This window comes from Adiantum capillus-veneris, chromosome 5 (assembly GCF_014529385.1).
Source record: "Adiantum capillus-veneris isolate H3 chromosome 5, ASM1452938v2, whole genome shotgun sequence".
Taxonomy (NCBI): Eukaryota; Viridiplantae; Streptophyta; class Polypodiopsida; order Polypodiales; family Pteridaceae; genus Adiantum; species Adiantum capillus-veneris.
In genome coordinates, this window is record NC_140935.1 from 66,449,801 (window position 1) to 66,472,861 (window position 23,061).

The 23,061-nt window shown below is 44.9% G+C and overlaps 1 protein-coding gene across 3 annotated transcripts in view; it reads right to left on the reverse strand.

The window, feature by feature from the left end:
• LOC147457463 (Tetratricopeptide repeat (TPR)-like superfamily protein) overlaps window positions 1-23,061 on the reverse strand; it is a 132,398-nt gene that overhangs the window by 74,188 nt on the left and 35,149 nt on the right. Inside the window, exons 4-7 of one of the 3 annotated variants that reach the window (XM_086512345.1) lie at window positions 22,316-22,356; window positions 20,937-21,148; window positions 19,713-20,835; window positions 18,776-19,580 (exon numbers count right to left, since the gene is read on the reverse strand). In XM_086512345.1, the coding sequence (XP_086368471.1) occupies window positions 18,776-19,580; window positions 19,713-20,835; window positions 20,937-21,148; window positions 22,316-22,356 (2,181 nt within the window). Of the gene's footprint in view, window positions 1-18,775; window positions 20,836-20,936; window positions 21,149-22,315; window positions 22,357-23,061 lie in introns of those variants that run through there. The other 2 variants (XM_086512344.1, XM_086512346.1) reach the window with 2 other exon arrangements.

Sequence of the window (23,061 nt, forward strand, 5' to 3'; positions counted from 1 at the left end):
AGGCACGTCACATCTGGCCTTGCCCTTGCCCTTGCCCTGGCTGACTTTAGGATCTCTGAACAAAAAGTAATACTTGAAAATGGCCCAGAGCTTTTTATTCCTTGCATAGTCAGCATGACTCATACTAAGTAGCTCTTTGCATGCCTCGATTGTCGCATCTTTCGAAAGTTGTGAATAGGTTCGCGTAGCCGGTTTTACTGCAGGAAAAGTTGTCATCCCCAAAGCGTTACCAATTCGTGTAGCAGTCAGTGGGTGTTGTCTGACTTTGGGAAAAAACTTGAGGAGTGTATGCACCATATCCACAGGAATATTAGAAGGCGGCTCGGTGTCTGCTAATGCTGACAGACCTAGCTTGTGTAGCTGGTCTTTTGATAAGACTTCTCCAAGAGACGGATGAGGCTGTTGCAGATGGAAGTTCAGTGTGAACTTGGTTTGGGTCTTGGAAGGAGGCCGAGGAATTTGATGACTCAATACCTGCATGATGGCTTTCCTCTTCTTTTGGTTCTTTACAGCTTCTTCTTCTTCATCCTCTTCCTCTTCCTCTTCTTCGTTGCTCGAAGACTCTGAGTCGGAAGCAGAGCTTGATTCGGACTCCTTGTAATTTTCGTCACTGTGATCAATGGAGGACACATCAGTGAGGCCATGGCTGGAAGTATCCACATCCTCTTCCGCTACAGAACTTTGGGATGTCTCAGTTGGCCTCTCTGGAGAGAGAGCTTTCTTCTTCCTAGCTTGTTTGCTTGTACCAACCATCGTAAAGCTAGCTACTTGGTTTGGCACTCCCAATACAAGATGTAGCGCTGTACTGGAACTCCCAATGCTGAACTTTGAAAAGCTGTACTTGAAAAGCCTAATTACACAGTAGGCTGCAGTTTTTTTTTAAAAGCGATGTTTTGCAATACTCTAGTAGGCTGCACTTTCAAAAAACGCTGAGCAGGCGGATGGACGTAGCAAGAGTAGGGTGGGCGAGGGAATTTGTGAGGACGAGGGCGAGTGGAGTAGGAGGGTAGGTCGAGGGGTTGGGATAGGTAGAGGCGAGCGAGTAAGGGAGGGTAGCGGCAAGAACAAAATAGGAGGGGTAGGGCGCGAGGGTTTGGGGTATGCGAGGGTAGGTAGGGGCGAGGCTGGTGGGAGAGGGTAGAGCCGAGGGGGTTGGGTAGGGTAGGGGCGAGTGGGTAAGGGGAGGGTAGGTAGGGGCGAGGGTGTTGGAATAGGGTAGGGGCGAGGGAGTAAGGGAGGGTAGGGGCAAGGGGGTGTGGAGAGGGTAGGTAGGGGCGAGGGAGTAAGGGAGGGTAGGGACGAGGGGGTTTGAGAGGGTAGGTAGGGGCGAGCAATAGGGTAGGGGCGAGGGGGAGTAAGAGGGTAGGTAGGGGCGAGCAGTAAGGGGAGGGTAGGTAGGTAGGGCGAGGGGGTTGGGATATTAGTGGTGAATGGTGAGGGGGCAGCCACATTCGACAAAAAGCACTTATGAGATTCGACAAAAAAAGCACTTATGAGATGATGCTTATTGAGGATATCAAGAAATTGGTGGGCAGCACGGTATGAGAATCCCAATTTGTTGTAAGAAGTGCCAATTCATCAAAAGAAGAGCTCCATGTGGATGTCTACGAGGCATTGTTAAGGGATATAAAACCTGAGACATGGCATTCAAGCATGTTCAGGATGGGAACTCTGTAGGTGTAGGAGGAGAGGATGTGGGTCACGTTTAGAGATGACAAGGGCTCCGTAAGCAAGAACAGTGAGGGGGAAAAGAAAGAACAAGGCCTAAATAGAGAGCCATATATAAAATGCTGTCAGAGATAGAGAATAACGATTGGCTATGGGGTTTATTGACCAGAACTGGCTCCAATTGACAGGAGGAAAACATCAGTACTGAATCAATTTGAGGAGTCTTTTACAAGAGATAGTCCCAGAAGGCAAAGAGAGAGATTTGATGGTGAGATAGTGCGTGTAAAAATTTGAGACGGAAAAGAGAGATGCAGTTGAGCTGGTTTAATCATCGAACAATATCCAATAATCAAAAGATCTATTAGATGAGACTTGAACCTCGGAAATTACAGAGGGGAGCAAAGACAAAACAACAGTAACTGATGCATGCATTGAAACAAGGGGAGTTTTGAAAGATAAGAGCTTTTATGAGGAAGATTTGAGAAGAGGGGAAAATGGTAAGCCAGGGAGAAATACCGAACTGAGAGGAGGGAAGAATCATATGGTGTTGGGATAGCTATCATCAGTAGATGTGTATATAATTAGGACGAGTGATAGCATTTAATCCTTGATCTGTTTACCAATGGCAAGGGAACGCCTTCTAGAGTGACTAACCGAACTACCCCCTGTGGTAAAATCTCTTCCACCACGAAGGGCCCTTGCCAGGCTGGAACCAGCTTCTTTGCTTTTTTCAAATATTTTGCCTGATAGAGTAGCACCAGTGTGCCTTTCGTTATTTTCGGCTTTCTGAGGTGGCGATCATGCCACGCTTTGCGACGAAGTTGCTCCGCTTGCAGAGCATGTGAAGCTAAACGTCGGCTTTCATCCAATAAGGTGAGACGGGATATAGAAGCAGATTCCATGCCCCAACTTGCACGCAGACTGCCCACCCTAGGGGATCCGGAGTTGAACTCAAATGGAGCTATGGCTTCCAAACCGAAAGCGAGTTGAAAAGACGTTTGATTCGTTGTTGCTTTGAAAGATGTGCAGTATGCCCAAAGAGTGTCGTGCACAGCCTGAGCCCACGATGTTGGATGAAGATGACATGCTTTCCGCAGTAGGGCGATCAGAACCTTGTTGGTGCTCTCGGCCTGCCCATTGGCTCTAGGGTAATAAGAGCACGACTTGCGATGAAAAATCTTGTAATTGGCCAGCAAAGTTGAGATCAGGTCATTGACAAAATGACTGCCCCTATCACTGGTGATCTCTAAGGGACATCCAAATCTGCATAAAATATTTTCATATAAAAATTTGGCTACTGTATTGCCAGTGCAATCTACTGTCGCCACTACCTCTGCCCACTTTGTTGCATAGTCTGTAGCCACTAGCAGATATTTGCGACTACCTGGTTGAGCCGGGGGATATATTGGACCCACAAAGTCCAAGCCCCATCTCTCAAAAGGTAGCCACGCCATCGAGACCTGTAGAGGACGGTTGGATTGCTTACTTGGCTTCGGCCCACAGCGCTGGCACACATCACAAACCTTAGAATATGCTATTGCATCCTTAAAAACGTAGGGCCACCATAGACCACTCTGTAGAATCTTCTGGGCGGTGATGTGACCAGGGTAATGGCCACCAGTGGGACCATTGTGGGCATCCTCCAGAATATGCTCCACCTCATGAGGCGAGACACAACGCTTCAGAACACCATCTAGTCCCGATTTGTAGAGCTGGCCCCCAATCAGAGTGAAAGACCTGGACATCAACAGCAATCTCCTCTTCTACAGTGGAGATGCCTTCTCTGGGTACAGCCCAGTAGAGAGAAAATGTAGGACCTCGCCGTACCATTCCGGTGTTGTATCGATTTTAAAAAGACTGCTATCTGGAAAGTCATCCTCAATCCCGGTAGCTTCTTCACCTGTGTGAATGCGAGAGAGGTGGTCAGCCATTACATGATGCTTACCACGACGGAGTACCACTTCAAAGTCAAACTCTTGGAATAGGAGAAGCCATCGCCATACTCGACCTGCGACCTGTGGCTTATTAAGCAGATAGCGCAAGGCATGCTGATCAGTAATAATTGTGAAGTGGACCCCTAGCAAATAGTGACGAAATTTTTGTAGAGCATACACTATAGCCAAACCTTCCCTCTCTGTGGTGCTATAGTCGCGCTCTGCTTTGGTGAGCAGGCGACTTGCATAATGTACAAGGTGATCCAAGTTGAACTCTTTGCTAGGCTGAGTCAGCACAGCACCCACAGCCAGCAGACTGGCATCTGTATGCACATGAAAAGGTAGGGCCCAATCCGGGGCAACTAGAATAGGCGCTTCAGTGAGGCGTTTTTTGAGGTATGCAAATGCCTCGGCCTCAGGTGTTGACCACTGGAAGGGAACAGCAGCACTGGTGAGCCGGGTCAAGGGTTGAGCCACCTGTGCATACATACGTATAAACCTGCGATGATAGCCGGTGTGGCCCACAAAGCTCTGAACACCTTTGGGATTTATGGGAGGAGGTAACTTCAAGATGGCCACTATCTTTTTTGGGTCAGGTGCTAAACCTTGAGCAGACACCACATGGCCCAACAGTGTGCCCTCTATGAACAAAAAATGACACTTGTTCGGATTGAGCTTCAAATGTGCCTCTCTGCACCTGAGGAAGACTGCAGAGAGCTGAGCAAGATGCTCCTTTAGATTTTCTACTGGGGTCGAACATTGAGCACCCGAGAAGGTGGAAAAGTCGTCCATAAATATGTGAAGGTGATCAGTAAGCAGAGGACAAAAGATGAGATATACGATGCGATTGAAAGAAGGCGGTGCATTTTTAAGCCCAAAAGACATTCTAGTGTAGATGAAAATACCCCAGGGAGTCACAAAAGCTGTTTTGATTTGGTCGTCAGGATGTATTCCTAACTGATTGTAGCCGCTGAACCCATCAGCTCTGCAAATGGTAAATCCTCAGATACCTCAAAGTGCTCCGACATGGGTGGAGAGTCAGATGAAGTAGAGGCTAAGGAAGGAGCTGGGGTGTTGGCCAACTCTTGCAAGGGAGACTTTTTCCCCCTTCTATGGTGGGTTATAGGCTCACCCAGGCCCACGGTTTCCATCAAGGGACCCTCTGAAGGATGGGCACCAGAGACGAGTCCACTTGGTTCTGGCTCACTTGGCTGACTGGGATTACTGGCTTCAGGTGTAGCTTCAGGAGTAGGATCAGGGGAAGAGGGTGAATCTGTTGGCAAAGGTTGAAGAGAGACTACATAGCATGGCATCGAAGAGGTAGCTTCTAACCATTGCATTAAGTCTTCATCGGACCCATCAGGAGGGACCGGCTGCTCCAAGTCAGGGTTGGACTCTATTGACAAAGAGCTATGCTGAACGACCGGATCCATACCTCCTTCAAGACGAATTTGTTGCATTGGAGAGCCAGGAGTATGTATCCACATGGCGTCGGTTCCCCAGTCGTGAAGTGCTTTCGTTGTCGCAACCATGGCCTACCAATCAACAAGGGATAACCTCCCTCTACCTGGGGAAGATTAACTACCACAAAATCCAAGTTAAAAGTGAAATCTTGTACCTTCAGAGGCACCTTGTCGACTATACCCACTGGGTAGACTGTTCTCTGATCTACCAATGTAACAGTGAAAGGTGCAGGTCGGGTAGGCTTTAGACCTAAGGCCATCATAGTGAATTCGGGCATCAAATTGATTCCAGATCCTCCATCAACAATGACGCCGGATAGCTGGTGCCCAAGAATAGATACAGTGAGGCGAGGACTTTTATAATCGGTGAGGGGAGCAGATGGATAGGAAATCAAATAAGACCTTGAGGGCTGTACAGGGAGGTGCCCGCCACTAGGCCCAGCCCCCGGGTACAGAGACTGAATGACTGACAGGGTGTCACTTCTAAGTGTTGCGTCGAGCCTTAGCGTGTCGTATAGTGACACCTACTGAAAAGTATTTTTCAAGATGGCTTCTGCTGTGGGCTTGGCGCCTTCGAACTGGGCTCCCTTTGGGACCTTAATCTATTCCAAGTCAGCCACTGCTTCCAAGAAGGCTCCATCAATGTCAGATAACAGGGAAGTTGGTTTGCTCTGAGCAACTTTGAAGGACTCGTCCTTTGGGTCAAATAGACCAGCTTGAGGAAGTGGGGACTGGCGAGGTGGACCTGTGGGCAGACTGAGACCAAGAGCTGCTCTTTGTGCCCGAGTAAGGACACCAGCAGGCTCCTCCACTTGCAGTGGCTTAACCACATGAGTAGCAGGTGATGGTTGAGGCACGGTGTTCACAGTAATCAAGTTTATCTTCGGGAAGGTGAATTCTTGCTGGTTCTAAGTCGAGCTTGAAGACGCGGATGCCCTTTGCGTGGGACAATCCTTACTGTAGTGATCCTTCGAATCAGGGCAATGACGACAACGAGGGGACCCCTCAGGTAAAGGACGCTTGCTCTGATAATGCCCATATTCTCCGCATCTGTAGCAAAGTATGGGCCGATTGGAAGGACGAAACGGGGGACGAGGTGGTTGCTGCATGGAGTTGGAGGCTGAAGTGTAGAAGCTCTGAGGGGTTGAGGTGGCATTAGCATTATAAAAACTTTGAGTCGGGAAAGTACTTGACATACCTTGGACAGCAGGGGTATTGAGCAAAGGTGGCATGTAGTTGGGATGGTTGTAGTGGGAAACCATGTTTGATGCTGGTGCTAATCCCTGTTGGAGAGTAGGACCAAGACTTTGCTGTATCTTGTGCAATCCCTTTATATAGTAGCAATCCTTATCTTCATGACCCGATTTCTCGCAGAGGTGGCAAGAAGAGCGAAGGGGACAGTCCTGTGGAGGGTGTCTTGGAGAGCGGCACGAACTACACCATACCATAGCCTTAGTCTCCTGCTGAGACCTGAGCTCTTCTAACTCTCTTTTAAGTTGATCATAAGCCTCTTGATGTGGAGGCTTCTCCTGTCTGAGAGAGAAGGATCTCTCTTCGTGAAGGGCCCGCTGTAACTTTAGGGCTTCCAGTTCCCTTCTTAAAGCAGTCAAGGGGTCTGATGGACTGTCCATGAGTACAGGGGCAGTATCTAACTGAAGAGAGTCAGTGAATTGCCTTCTTACTCCCTCTATTCTAGTAGCAGTAGCAACAAAGTCCTCCAGACTGGCTTCAGGACGGAGACTTTCTCTGAGCTTTTGTTGAGAAGTCTTAGGCAGAGCCTTCTCTACCCACTTCTTCACCATGAATTCCCCTGGTTGCTGAGGCATCTTGGCGACCAGGGACTTTGTTCTGGTCATGAGCTCTGCAAATGTCTCCTTGGGCTGGAGCAACAAGTTAGCCAACTCATCTAGAATCTTCTCTTGATAATCCCCTGGTCGGAAAGCTTCACAGAACTGTTGTCTTAACATGGTCCAAGTAGTAAAGTGGTTTTCAGCAAACTGACTGTACCATTTATCTGCAAGACCATCCAAGGTGGACGGGAAGAGCACCAGGTATGCGTCTTCTCTGTTGAGGCCACGACCTCTGCAAAGAGAGACAAACCTCCGAGCATGGTCGTCTGCGTCTTCTGCGGAGAGACCTTTAAAGGTAGGGAACTTGATGTTCACCTTTGCCAAAACACTTGTGAGCTCCTCCATGGCCTCTTGCTCCTGGGTCTGTTGCTCACTAGCTTGCTGTAACAAAATGGGGGAGAGCCTTACCGGAGAAGGTGACCTGGAGGATGTAGAACCGGTCGAAGGAATGGAGGTAGCCCTATGAGTAGGTATGGGTGATGGGGTTAATATGCTTCTACTGGGCACCAAGGGTTGACGCCGTCTGTGGTAGTACTTCAGAGGACTCAGTAGTGCACTTTGACGCTCCAAAGACCTCCTTGTATGTGTCATGTAGTAATCGCCAACCCCACCAAGCTTTGGGCAAGAAGACCTTCACTTGGGCAAGACAACCTTCACTTGGTTGAACATTGGTCTAGACTCTCTAGACCAGGGCGAGTGACTAGACCACCTGGCCTGGACCAGGACGAGGAGGGACTAGACCAGGGACGAGAAGGACTAGACCAGGACTAGGACTGGGTGGACCAGGGCAAGATAGGACCAGACCAACCAGGCGAGAGACTAGACCAGCTAGATTAAGCTGTCAAGGATGAAACTGGACCAGACCAACAGGCTGCACAGGCGAAGCGAAGAAACCAGCTACTCAACAGAGTGAGACTTCAGTTGAGGTCCCACCGTGATCGCCAAAATGAGAGCACCTGTAGCGCGGATAATGTGTCGTACTCTCTACAGTGTGGGTGCCCCTCAGTGCAATGTGCGTGACAATCTCACTCAAACAATTGGAAACTCTCTCAAACAGAATGAAACACAGAAACAATGGATAACAACAGAGACACAACAGTGGACCAGAACATGTGGACTCGACTAGCTCAAAGAACCATGTACAGACTCTGGCGTGGCAGCACACTCAACTCCAGCCCAGGACTCACAGGTACAAATGGGGTGTCAAGGCTCAGATGTGCAGGGATGGTGAAGCAGTGCTCTGTGTAAGACTCACTCGTACAAGATAATGGAACTGGCCCTAAACGACTACTCATATGTACAACCATAAGAGCCACCAACGGCCCATAAATGTCCAGCCAGCTAAGTCTATCTCCAAACTGAGTGGTGGTGGTGACCTGGCCACGATGTCCACTAGACCACCATAGGTACCCTGCCACGTGTCACTCCCAGCCCAAAGGGTCTGTCCAGTGTGAACCAGACCAACTGTAGCTAACTGTCCAACTGCCTGTCTTGTGAAGTGACACTGTAGCCCTACTACAAGGATAAGGGTTAGCCACCAACTGCTCGCGGTGCCTTTCAAGTACATACTGACATTGCGAAGCTTGGATCTTTCTTTAAAATTCCCTTCAGCAAATGCAACTTCGAATTGGCGGATGAAAGCCAAAGCTTTGTCATTATCACGCCGTCCATTGTAGGTGTCGAATTTCACATCTTTGTCTCCCGATTTGAATGTTTTCTGCCTGTGGTGCTTCTTCTTATGGTGCTCCTTCTTTCTATGCTTAGACTCCTTATGGACAGGAGTCTTTTCCCTTGAATGCACTTCTTGCTGCGACGGATCGTCAAGAAACATGTCTTCTAGAGCAACTATGTCATCCAGATCCTTCATGAAAGAGAACTGAGGGGAATCAGGGGGATCCTGCTCTTGAACCTTTGGATTAAACCGCACATGACGTTCTGGAGGTTTCCTGTGCCTCTCGTGCATGTGGGAGGTTCCAATCATAGGATCTTTCCTTCGTTCTGGCGCCTTTGGGTTCTGCGGGATTTCTCCTGACCCTATCGGCATTTTCTCCTTCCCTTTCTCAAGAGTATGGAGAATCTTTTGGACTTCTGGATGGTAGAGAGCTTTTTGCAACTCTTCCACCTGCTGTTGAAGGAGAGAGAACTCTATCTCGCGTCTTCCCATTTCTGCAGTCTGCCAAGAGTCGTCAATCCCTTAAGGAAGAGAGAGCTGACCTTGCTCTGATACCACTGTCACAAAAATATGGAAGCGTAAACTGACTTTTAATTGTACTTCAAATACTCAAGAGAATTGGAGAGAGAGAAAAAGCCTGACACTTCATTGGGGACCGGAAGATGGGCTGGTCCCCCCCCCATAAAGAGAATATCTTTATTACTAAGGGAGAATCTTTACAAGCATAGGAACGGGGCGAAAGCCCATCCTCTATTCTTTCTTGGCCTTTTTCTGCTTCTGACTGACAGAGTAGAAGAACTGCTCTCTGATTACTGAGAGGATCTATCCTCTTCTGCGAGATTTTGGGAAGCTCTCGTAGGGGAGAGTCTACCTTCCACAAAACTCATCGGAAGCTCTCACGGATGAGGGTCTATCTTCCGCTAGCTGTGCCACTTTGGACGTAATCATTCCTGCAATCAACCAACCACAGAAACATGCAAAACACACACACACACGCTTGCTGTAATTTTCTGCACATAACCAGAAATTGTTACTTGGGCGCGCTCCAATGCCAAAATGGAGGTCCTTTTCGCGATGGAAATGCTCCAAACTTCCTTTCACTGCCTCCCAATGTTTCTTGCCTGGGTTTGACATGTATCGACTTACTACTCCCACTGCAAATGCAATCTCTGGGCGAGTAGCAATCATTGCATACCTCAAACTACCCACTGCAGACGCATATGGAATCTTATCCATTTCAGCCTGTTCTTCCTCAGACACGGGACAATCTTGTTTGCTAAGTTTCACATATGGTAGCAATGGAACACTCAGTGCCTTTCCCTTCTCCATATTGAAACGTTGCAAAACCTTGTCAATATACTCTGTTTGAGATAACCAAATCAACTTCTTTGATCTGTCTCTCTCAATGCGCTTACCAAGGATATGACTTGCCTCACCCATGTCTTTCATGTCAAACGATTTTGCCATCTTTGACTTCAAAGCTGAAAATTCTTCCAAGTGCTTGCCAGCAATCAACATGTCATCCACATACAAAATAAGGATCAGCCAACTACCATCCTTAGCCTTCTTTGTATATAGACAGTGATCAAACTCACTACGTTTGTAGCCTTGAGAAAGCATAAACTTGTGCAATTTATGGTACCATGCCCTCGGTGATTGTTTTAAGCCATAAAGACTCTTTAACAACTGGCATACCCAATCTTCCTTGCCTTTCTCAACAAACCCTTCTGGCTGCTGCATGTAAATTTCCACATCTAAATCACCATGCAAGAACGCTGTCTTGACATCCATTTGGTGCAACACCAAATCTAATATGGCAACCAATGCAAGAAAGCATCTCAATGTAGTCATCTTGACCACCGGAGAGAAGACTTCATCAAAGTCAATGCCTTGTTCTTGCTTAAAGCCCTTGGCAACAAGCCTTGCTTTGTACTTTGGTTGACTATCATGAGCGGTGATCTTATACCTGTAAACCCATTTACAAGGTAGAGCCTTTTTGCCCTGTGGTAATTTAACTAGCTTCCATGTCTTGTTTTTATGCAGAGCTGTCATCTCTTACTGCATGGCAAATTGCCAATTCCCGGAGTCCTTCATTTGCACTGCTTCCTTGTAACATGAAGGCTCATTGCAATCAGTCAACATGACATAGTTCATAGATGGAACAAACCTATCAGGAGGTCGCGTGACACGTCCAGATCTACGCACAATAGGTGGCTCAGGCTCAGCCACAACCGGTGGTTCCACTCTATCCTGTCCTTGCTCCTCTTGAGCCCTGACATTTTGTCTTGCACGTGCAGGTCCATCTTCTTGGAAGACAACTCTTCTAATCTCCTCAACCCTCTCTGGTTTAGAATGATATTTGGATTCATTAAAGTGAACATCATTGTTGCGGACAACCTTTCTGGATTTGGGATCCCAAAGTCTATACCCCATCTCACCAGAATTACCATAGCCTAGAAAGATGCACTTTCTACTCTTTGGCTCAAGTTTGTTCCTAAATTCCTTTGGAACGTGAGTATATGCCTCACAACCAAAGACTCTGAGATGCTTATATGAGGGCACCTTGCCTGACCATACCATCTCTGGCACTGAATCCTTCTGCAAAACCTTGCTAGGAGATCTATTTACAATATGAACAGTTGTTGATACAGCTTCAGCGCAAAACCCATTTGGCAGCTGTGCATTAGACAACATACTTCTGACCTTCTCTTGTATGGTCCTATTCATCCTCTCAGCAACACCATTTTGAGGAGGATTGTAAGGAGCAGTAAGTTCACGTTTATACCTTTTGACTCACAAAAGTCCTGAAAGGCCTTTGAAACATACTCTCCACCATTGTCAGTGCGTAAGCATTTAAGCTTCTTGCCGCTCTGATTCTCCACAAGTGTCACAAACGTTTTGAAAACACTAAACGCTTCATCCTTGTGCTTGAGAAAGTAAACCCATACTTTCCTCGAGTAATCATCTATAAATGTCATAAAGTAAGAAGCTCCCCCTAGAGATAGGTTAGACATAGGTCCACACAAATCACTATGAACAAGTGCCAACTGTGTATCTCTTCTACTGCTTCTATGCTTATGAGGCTGCTGTGTTTGCTTACCATACACACAATGTTCACAGAATTCAAAATCATTAAATGAAAAGTCAGGCAAATAACCAGAACGAGACAAGATTTCCATTCCCTTCTTGGACATATGTCCTAACCGGCTATGCCACAAAGAAACGTTCGGCTGCTCGGTTACATTGATTACATTTTTAGAGACATTTGATACATAAATCATGTAAAGTCCTCCAGACTTTACTCCATGTGTTACTGTCATAGAACCCTTGGATATCTTCCACATGTTCTGTCCAAAAGTGGTGACGTAGCCAGCATCATCAAGTAAACCTGTGCTGATCAAGCTCTTTGTAATTGCGGGAACATGTCTCACATTCTTCAACGTGAAAGAAGAGCCATTCTGAAATTTCAATTGAACATCTCCAACACCTAAGATCTCACATGTCTACCCATTGCCTAGCCGAACATGATCTTTAGTGGTCACATAAGACGTAAACCACTCCTTGTTTGGAGACACATGAAGTGATGCCCCTGAGTCTATAATCCAGTCACTCATTGCATTTCCATCAAATGCTGTAAGAAGAGCCGAGTCCATTGTATTCTTCAAGAAGTAGATGTCTCCTGACACTAGACTGTCATCTTTTGCAACAGTGTTTGTCACATTTATTTCTTGAATCTTCACTGAGGACTTGTTCTTCTCACCATGGTCTTCAACTTTCTCTTTGCCTTTTTCTGCTTTCCATTCTCTGCAGTCTCTTTTCATGTGACCCTTCTTGCCACAATGGTAGCATTCTATGTCACTCTTGCCTTTAGCACTGCGGGACTTGCTACGAGACTGATTCCTCTTTCCACCTGTGTACTTTTCTTTGGTCCTTCCCCTGACAACTAAGGCTGTTCCTTTGCCTTTGTCCATTGTCTTTCTATTGGTTTCTTCAGTAAGCAGACTTCCTTCTACACCTGCTATGTTCAAACCATCTGGAGGTGCAGAATTACTCAAAGCTGTGCGAAAAGTGTCCCAACTTTCCGGCAATGTGATCAACAGGAACATAGCTCTAACAGGTTCATCAAACTTGACACCTTGAGCTGACAACTGACTGTAGATGGTGTTGAATTCATTCAGATGATTGGACATAGGTGTCCCTTCTTTCATCTTCAAGTCAACAAGCTTCTTAAGCCAGTATACTTGTGAAGCTGCACTCTGCTTCTCATAAAGATCACTCAGCTTTAACCATGCTTCATAAGCCGACATCTCGTCTGCTACATTGAAGTAAACGCTTTCTATCAAAGTCAGCATAATGGTAGAAAGTGCCAATTCATCCATTTCGCTCCATTCATCTTCGTCCATATCTTCTGGTTTTATCCCCTTGAGCTTTATAGGTTTTATCTGCTTCTTTTGTACCAACACATGCCAAATCTGCTTCTTCCACAATGGGAAATTGGTTCCATCCAGCTGCTTGATATTGTAAAGAGCAGTGTCCTATGATCCAACCATAGCTACGCTTCACAGTAGTTTACTTTTCTGGGAAAAATTCAGCAAAGTTTCCCCTGTAAACTGACCTCTGAACCAATATCAACCTGTCAAATGAACCAAGAAAGCTACAGATTCTGCAGAAATTTTGGCAAAGTCTCCTTTCCATGTGGAAGTACCTACAATGTCAGGATGAAATCTGGAATATCAAGCAGCAAACACAAGCTACCTGATGAACTAGTGGATGTCGCCTACAGTCTGTGTGTAGATGCACCCGTGTCGTATGTGACACGCCTCCAAGAACTGTGAGCCGTCCTTTGATGTGTAGACAGCCACAAATCAACACTCTGGGAGTGTCGATATCCTCAGCACCTGCAGTCGTAGGCCAAAAACCCCAAATTTGCAGAGTCGGATCTGCACCCACTGAGACCACGTAGTCGAAAATGGCCTGCGTAAACCTTTGTCGAAGTCGAACGGTGGCCTAGATGACCTCAAAATGAATTTCTGACAACACCGAGCCCTTCGGGCTCACCCACGAGATTTGGGGCCGTGTCTTTGCCTGTCGAATTTCACTCCAATCTGAGCTAGTGACTCTAGCCTCCTGCAGTGCTGCCCCGAGCCTCGATCTGAGCTCTGATACCAGTTGAAGGAGTACGAGCGGAAGTGCGACGCGAGAGAGAGTGTGAGAAGAAGAGCACGACGATATGGTGAACTCGCTCTACTGTAATGTGTAGAGCATAGTGAGTTCTTATTAGGTTTTTACAAAAGAATATGTGTACATACCTGGCGGCCCGCCCACTTACCTGGGCGACCACATTGGGCTTTATACCCCAACACTAGATACTACTTGATTTGGCCAAATTTCGGTAGCATAACCACCCCAAAACTTGCGAAATCAATTCCCCTGTTGGATCTCACTTGCATTGGCGTAAACCCTCTGATTCCTGCCCAAAAACAGTAAATTCAGCACGTTGTATTTACTGGTTTTTGCCTTGTTTTCAGCCCCAAACAGTCCCCTAACTGTCCTCTGCCAGTGAGGCACTATTCCCAATGGTTCTAGCATCCGTATGGTTGAAATTTACGGCGCATACACAGTGCTGAAAACGCACATGTACGGTGAGGTTATGACCCTCACCGATGCCTGTTTTGGAGTAGCAATTAGCTATCCCTGTTCCTGCTCAAGGAGGCTCTTGCCTCAGCACAAAAGCACGAAACCACACAGCTGTACATCAGTCAAATGAAGAGCCCTCTTGTGGGGCATCACATAACTACACGTAGGGGGGAGAGAGAGCAGTGTGTAGTGTGCAGGTCATCACTCCTAGCACCACACTGTACATAGAGAGGAAAGCAAGCACTCCATAGCTCTTAACCTGTGACAGGTTCTCAATGAAGCATCCCCCCAGCATAAATCGAGCGCCCCCTCTTGCCCTTGACATGTAATGCATCTGTGAACAAATAGATGCAAAAAGGGGAAGATTTCCATGGCTGCCAAAACCTGCGTATCGCTGAAAACGCAGCAAAATAGCCATGTAAACACGCATCTGATGCCTTCCAATGTTGAAAATGAGCTCCTTGGTCCTAGGTAAAGTCATGGGAAGCTCAAAAATGGAGAGAAATGGTTGAAAATCACAATTATCAGCCTCCAAAACTGCTCCAAAAAGTCAGTTACGAGTTCTGTTCTCCCGGACTTGGAAAATTGACCAAAAAGTGCCACTTGGCACTCATACATGCAATTTCCCCGCATTGGGCTTCCTGCTTAAAAATCTCTCAATTGGTGCATCAATTGACTTGGAGCAGAGTAATAAAATGTTCCCCTTGTCATTCTGATGCTAATGACGCGAACAGATTTCATAGCCCAAAATAGCAGTTTCCTAATTTTTAGGAGATGCTTCTGTTGGGCTCCTACTGGTCTTCTAACCATCTATCCTCATTGGGACCGCATCCAAAAGTGCAATATGGCCCAACTGTCAGATATTTTCTACTGGTGATCCCACCTTGACTTTATGCCTTTATTAAGTTCACTTCCTAGTATCCACCAACTTGCTAGGTGCGACAGGGCCTACATGATCTTGAACAGAGCCTAGACATCCTTTTACTTTACGAGTTCCAGTGCCGACCAACTTCCCGTCTGCGGGTGAACCTACCGTTCACATTGGCCAAACAATGTTTGACCATTTGCAACTTCAAAAAGAGGGTCTCAAAAATTAAACAAAAATCATTGGAAAGAAACCAACAACTAAGGTTAGCAATTGCCACGTCCTCGTGACATACCCCCCTCTTGAAAATCGCAAACGTCCTCGATTGCATACCATAAATACATACCATTGATGATCTTGTGTTGTTAGCACTCTTTTATCATCGCATCTATCCGCAAGAAAGACTGTCAAAACATATATACAAATAACTTAATAAGACCTTCATACTTTTGTCAAATTGTACACTGCTATTGCACTGAATCAATGAGTACATTTGATGTGCTAGCTCTATCATTATCCCTCCTTTGCAGACATTGGGTTGGGGGATACATAGGCTGTAACCCAAAGGCCTCAAGGTAAAGCTGCAATACATTCGGTGACTCTGACAATTCATGTTGTTATCCACTTTGCATCCATAGGTGGATAGTTCTTGAACTTCACCAAGTAGCATCTTTGCAACCTGTCCCTTAACTTTTACGTGTACAAAAGGCTCTTGCCTCTGGAAACGAGCATAATTCCACAACCTGTGACGTACCACCCACGACCAAGCAAGCTCAAATTTCAAGATGATTTACCAATGCGTCATAGAATCCAAGCAATCACCTCAGAGAATCGGCAAGCAATGTGTCACCTAGCAGATCCACATCACTCCCGCAGGAGATCTAGTGACCAATCTACCACCGTGAGACCTCTCCCTATCTCATCTTGGTTCATACTTGCAAACCATAAAAACACAGCAGAAAATCAGCCCTAATTTAACCACTTTTTAGCAGGACGTACATGCGGAATTTCCTATCTGTTCTATGAAGAGAAACCCTCTTCCTTGGTATCATTCATCCTGTCAGTCAGTGTAATTCTAAGTTCCTGTACTCTCTGTCTTTACCCAAAACAACCGAGGCTCACTCTTTGAGGGCGGTAGGCGTTGGCTTTCACCCGTAATTCTTTACTTTAGACACACACACAAAGCACATTGCAAAGGAAACCTCCGACGGGAATTAACACGTAAGCACACACACGGCTCGAAAGCTAGAATGCTTCGAGCAGATGCCGACAACCTGTAGGCCCCAAAATTGGTGCCTCTTTCGGTATTTCTTTATTTTTTAAGAGGGAAAATTACAAAGTAAGTTCCTCGGAATCCTTTACCTGTATCACACTAGATACTACTTGATTTGGCCAAATTTCGGCAACATAACAACCCCAAAACTTGCGCGAAATCAATTCTCCTGCTGGATCTCACTTGCACTGGCGTAAACCCTCTGATTCCTGCCCAAAAACAGTAAATTCAGCATGCTGTATTTACTGGTTTTTGCCTTGTTTTCAGCCCCAAACAGTCCCTTAACTATCCTTTGCCAGTGGGGCACTATTCCCAATGGTTCTAGCATCCGTATGGCTGAAAAACAGTCAATTTACGACGCATACACAGCACTGAAAACGCACATGTACGGTGAGGTTATGACCCTCACAGGTGCCTGCTTTAGAGTAGCAATTAGCTATCCTTGTTCCTGCTCAAGGAGGCTCTTGCCTTAGCACAAAATCATGAAACCACACAGTTGTACATCAATCAAATGAAGAGCCCTCTTGTGGGGCATCACATAAATGCACGTAGAGGAAAGAGAGAGCACTGTGTAGTGTGCAGGTCATCACTCCTAGCACCACACTGTACATAGAGAGGAAAGCAAGCACTCCATAGCTCTTAACCTGTGAGTGACAGGTTCTCAATGAAGCATCCCCCAGCATAAATCGAACGCTCCCTCTGCTGCCCTTGATATGTAATGCATCTGTGAACAAATAGATGCAAAAAGGGGAAGATTTCCATGGCTGCCAAAACCTGCATATCGCTGAAAACGCAGCAAAACAGCCCTGTAAACACGCATCTGATGCCTTCAATGCTGAAAATGAGCTCCTTGGTCTTAGGTAAAGTCATGGGAAGCTCAAAAATGGAGAGAAATGGTTGAAAATCACAGTTATCAACCTCCATAACTGCTCCAAAAAGTCAATTACGAGTTCTGTTCTCCCAAACTTGGTAATTTGACCAAAAAGTGCCACTTGGCACTCATGCATGCAATTTCCCCGCATTGGGCTTCCTACTTAAATATCTCTCAACTGGTACATCAATTGACTTTGCAGCAGAGTAATAAAATGTTCCCCTTGTCATTCTGATGCTAATGACGCGAACAGACTTCATAGCCCAAAATAGCAGTTCCCTAAATTTTAGGAGATGCTTCCGTTGGGCTCATACTGGTCTTCTGACCATCTATCCTCATTGGGACCGCATCCAAAAGTGCAATGTGGCCCAACTGTCGGATATTTTCTATTGGTGATCCCACCTTGACTTTATGTCTTTATTGAGTTCACTTCCTAGTATCCACCAGCTTGCTAAGTGCGACGGGGGGACCTACATGATCTTGAACTGAGCCTAGACATCCTTTTACTTTACGAGTTCCAGTGCCGACCAACTTTCCGTCTGCATGTGAAACTACCGTTCACATTGGCCATACAATGTCCGACCATTTGCAACTTCAAAAAGAGGGTCTCAAAAATTAAACAAAAATCATTGGAAAGAAACCAACAACTAAGTTTAGCAGTTGCCACGTCCTCGTGACAAATTCCCTAGGTCCAGGGTTTCTCTAGAGTTGTGGATCGGCACAATGGTGTGTTTGGTCCACTCCTCTGGGAAGCCCTCCACTATAGACCGGTTGAATGCATGTGCGATCGACGGGGCTATCGTGGCGGCTACATAAATGAGGTGCTCACTATGTGAACCTGTATGATCTGATGATCGGCGGTGTTGTAGTCGGTGGATGACCTTCTTGACCATCTCCTTGTGAAGGAGGAGCTCGTGGGTCGAAGCCCGGGAGGTTGTGGAACCGGAGGCTGGTTCGGTACCTCATAAAGTTTCTTTGCATAGTCGTAATGGGGGAGTCAAAGTAATATTATTCAACTTAGGGCTAAAAGAGCTTCGCCTCCCTGAGGTCTGTGAATATGTTTAGGGTCCTCACTAGGCTCAGCTAACGCAACTTGCTTCAATATTTCCAAGCCAATCCTTGTTCCTCAGGTGCACTTTATTTAAAATTCTAAAGCATGGTTTTCTACCCTGAATCACATACAGTTTGTAGTGGGATGGAACACTCACATAGTCTAATTTGTCCTCATAGCTTGACTCTGTTATTTATTGCCAAGAGCCTCAAATAAACAGAAGTTCCTTCTTCACATACAAAACTTGATATTTTTTCCTACTGACATCCGAATGGACACCCAAGTGCATTGTACCTTTTAATGTACATTGCTTGCAAGCAATGATGTCATGCATTTAATTTTCATGATTTTCCCATTGTGTTTTCTGACAACATAATTTATTTGCGTAAGCAAATCATACCATTTTGCTCAATCAGCAGAACGGGTTTAAAGATGAAATGCATTACAGCAACATTCCTTAGCATTCTTGCACCTAAAAATGAAGAATCTACCACTGCAGAAGGCTTCTCTGAAAATTCTTGATCCGCATCAGCAAGAAACCTACTCAGTCGTTTCACCTCCTCTACTACCAGCTTGAAACTGTCCTTCTTTGTAACATCTTCTACGAGTTGCCCTACACCCTGCACGAGACTATCTGGAAAACCTTTCAATTTCACAATGCCTGCTGCGAAAAGGTGTATATGCATCCTCTGAATGTAAGATCGCAAGGCCATATCAAAATTTCGAGGCTCACGTTTCTCACATGCACTGATAAGCATGCTTAATGCAGCAAGTTCTGTGGAGAATTCACTTGCATGTTTCTTGCCAGCTAGGAAAGATAATCCCTCATTTTCAGCTTCAGAAAACAAAATAGGTGCCAGTGTTTCTATCAGCTCTGAAAATCTCCCACCTTCAAGCATCTGGGCAGCTGAATGTGACAGTATATCTTGAATCTGGACTTCATGAAGTTTGTTTTGTACCATTTCAACAGAAATCTGTTTGTCTACCTTGCAATGTGGTAGGTTTACAACTGGAGCATCAATTTCATACTCTCTTCTAGCTTGAAGAACCCTGAGGCACTTAGAAAAGTCTTCTCTAGCCTCTTCACAATTTTGGTGATAATAATGTGCCCGACCACTGACCCAATAGAACCTGACCCAGAAAGACCATTGACATCCTGCCAACTTTTCAAACGGAACCTCAGTTTCTTCCTCCATCCGAGGCCATTGCACATTAAGGCTGTTTAGGTTCTTTGGTACTGTGGGGCCAATTGCAGAAATATCAGAAGGGAACGTAGCAGCAATACACCCCAGTATCCTGCAAAGATGATAATCACATTCCTTCAAGAAGACTTTCCTTTCCAAAACTCCTGCCACAAATGAGGTCATGTCCATGTAGACCTCTGCAAGAAACAAACTACAAAATGGACTTGGAGCTTTCGAAGCAGACCTGATGTATTTCTCTACTTGAAAAAGATTGTCCCAGCATTCAAGCGGCTTAACACAGTTGAAAGAAACATCTTCAAGTAGCTTTTGAGCTACATGGTACACACCGCTGTTCAAAGTAATCTTTTTGAGAAAACTCCAAATGTATCTCTCTTCCAAAAAATTCAAAGGTTGCACTTTATCCTCATCCACTGAATTGACAGTTTTCTTTGAGTCATTGTCAAGAGTCCCCTTGCAAATTATAAAGGGCTCAAGCAGTTTCAGCACATTTTCAATGGAGACTTTGTTTCTTGTAGCATCTTGCTGTACGCTCTCCTGCTCATCATTTTTATCGTAATTACGGGTTCTGATCCTTTCAAGCCTTGTACTGCGTCTCTCTAATGGTGGCTCTTCGTCAGGAGAAGCATCTCTCTCCTTCATTGTGACTGCTTTGTCACTGCACGTGTCTGTAGTAGTAAAAGCATCACGTTTTGTTTTCTTCATACATGGCGCAATGTCTATCTCACCACACAAAATTTCCTTGCTAGCTGATAATGTTCTGCTTTCTAGATCAATGTACTCTGCCGTGGCTGTAGGATCCTCAATCACAATAACATCCTTCCCCCTGAGAGAAAATTTGAGAGCTGCATTAGCCACTACCGATGGGATTTCCTCTAATATTATGTCACCTGAACTCACCATTTCAGAATCCAGTGCAGTCGATGCAGTGAACTTATCAGAACCGTGCATGTTAGTAAGCACTGTTCCATTGATACCTTCTAAAACCTCTAATAATTTGTTTAGTAGTTCGATTAATGAAGGCTCCTTCAGATCTAGCTGCAAAACATGCTTACTGGTCGACTCGTTTGTATCTGTCAAGTCCTCAAACTTGCGCTTCTTAGAAAAGGACAAGCTGTAATGGTAAGGCTTGAGCTTGTCAATGCCACGTAACAGCACTGAATGATTATTCAGCATCTCAACAGCATCTGTTAGGTCAGCAGGGTTTGCATTGTTTTCTATGACTTGCTTCACAAGTATGGCCCTTGGGTGAGATGGTGAAATCCTCAGTAGACACTTTATAACTGGCAAGCATGCAGCTTCATCCCCAATAGCAATCAAAACCTCTAAAAGCTTCTCCATGCATGCCCCTACAACCATAAAAGCAAAAAATCAAACCTATCTCCACTGACCTCCAAACTCATAACTGTGTAGTACTGTTTCCAAGTGTTTAAAAGTTCAAAAAGCGTACAATGTTGTGGACTGCACTGAAGACCTTGTTCAAAGGCCCAACGTGCAATATTTAAAGAATCCAGGGAGCATGCAAGGGTGCCTAATCGGTTCCAAAGTGTTACATCCTTCTCATCAATAGAGACTGCATTTAAATAGCACTGCAAAGCCGCTCTATGAAAAAGTGAACCCTGCTTTAAGAAAGCTTCAGCAAGATTCCTGAATGACAAAAACCTGGAAGCCCCACATAAAGATATTGTCAAAATGAAAGCTATCAAGCTCATAAGCCACAAAACAATGGAAGCCTTTGATTGTAAACATCGTGTATAGGTCTTGCCATTTTTGGTTTAATCAGACAGGACTAGGATAAACAGCTACTCATCAACAATCAAAGCAAATTATCCGAAGTGTCATTATTTATCTTGCTTTCCACATGATGCTTGTTTCTAACTAAGAAAAACAGGGCAACTCTTTCTAATCATCATCTGGTTACAATTTAAGCATGCTTTCAGTTCAAAACTTTGTTTTGACCACAGAAGCTTTAAAGCATACCAAAGGGTGGGTAGAAAGAGAGAAAGTGGATAAATGAAAGAGAAAGTAATGCCAGTTCTAAATTAAAAGCGGGTGGAGATGAGCACATGCAAATTGGACTGTACATTCAAATTTTTGAAACATATAGAGAGAGCAAGTTATATTAATGTCCCATACAACGGTTGAAACTTTGGAACATACAGCACAGATGAAATTATATATCACATTTACACCTTGATGAATGCTTGTACGGAAACATGAACTGCATTCAAGACACACAGTTTTGAGGATTTCTGAGTGAGAGAAGCAATCTGAGTATAAATGTATAAATTGTTGTATGGCTAAAAGATTTCATGGTATATTCTCTCTAAATGTAATGGATGGTTAGGAATAATAAACGAATAACAGCTTAAGTGGGTTGAGATTAGCAGATTGATGGATGCTCAAGACTCATTAACAAGTAGCACATGCAAATAGGACTTGTATATTCGAGTTTCTACATTAAAACTTATAGCTCACATTTCAACCTTTGTGAATACATGAAGCAATACAAGCACTGTAAAGGTGACAGACAGAAGTTTTGGCAGTTCCTGAGGGAGAGAACTACCCCATCATTACCTCAATCATTGATCAAAACATATGAAATGCATGGCATACTATTTCTCAATGCCATGAATGTTTGAAAATAATTAGCAACTGAAACATTTTAGCAAGACACAGAATCATCAGGCAAGCAAGTAGAACCTATTCTTCTTTCATCACAAAGCAAGATATAATAATACAGATATGACAAGACAGACATGGAACCTGCATTCTAATCCCTCAACTTCACACAGAAAACGTAGAATTGTTTACTTATAATGACCAAACCTGAGCTGTCGCATAGGATCAGAACTTGCTGTTTTTTCAGACTGCAAAAAACAAAAGAAAGAGAAATTTATGAAGAGAACAAGGATAGGTAACTTAAACACCGCTTGCTCTGTCATAATCAGAACCATAGTTCTATTTACGTGCATTTTAGCAACAGTCACTCTGACTGGAAAAAATCCAGCAAAAGACACATACAGAAAAAGAGAGGAGAAACATTTTGTCAAGCATACCAAAGGCTAAAAATGCCTTATCACACCAATTTGAGTTCAAAACATTTCATGACACTACATACATTATAACGCCTCAAAAGCTAAAATGCTAATTGAGCAGTGTACTGAAAGGGGTGTATCTCTTACAAGGCTCAAGAGGTCTCACAAGGCTTTGGGAATTGTCTACATTCTTATTTTTCAACCACAATATGTCAAAAGTGCACTGCTGTTTTTTCTTCTAGCAAGCCTGACATCTATCCTTCTCAAATGCTCTGATTTTCATTCGCAAGTTCATGTTTGTGTATATATTTGTCAAGTCAAAAGCTTGGAGGCATAAGGAGGATGATTTCTCATTCATCCTTTTCAAAGAATTCGAAAAAAACTAGCCCAGCATTCATGAAATAGGCAAAAATACCTATGAAACAATATCAACCTTTGTCAGGGGGGCATTGCATGAAGCTGCTATACATCTAGATTTCAGAGAATTAAAATTGTCGAACAACATACAAGAAAGAATTCGGGAAGGCACTTGAAACC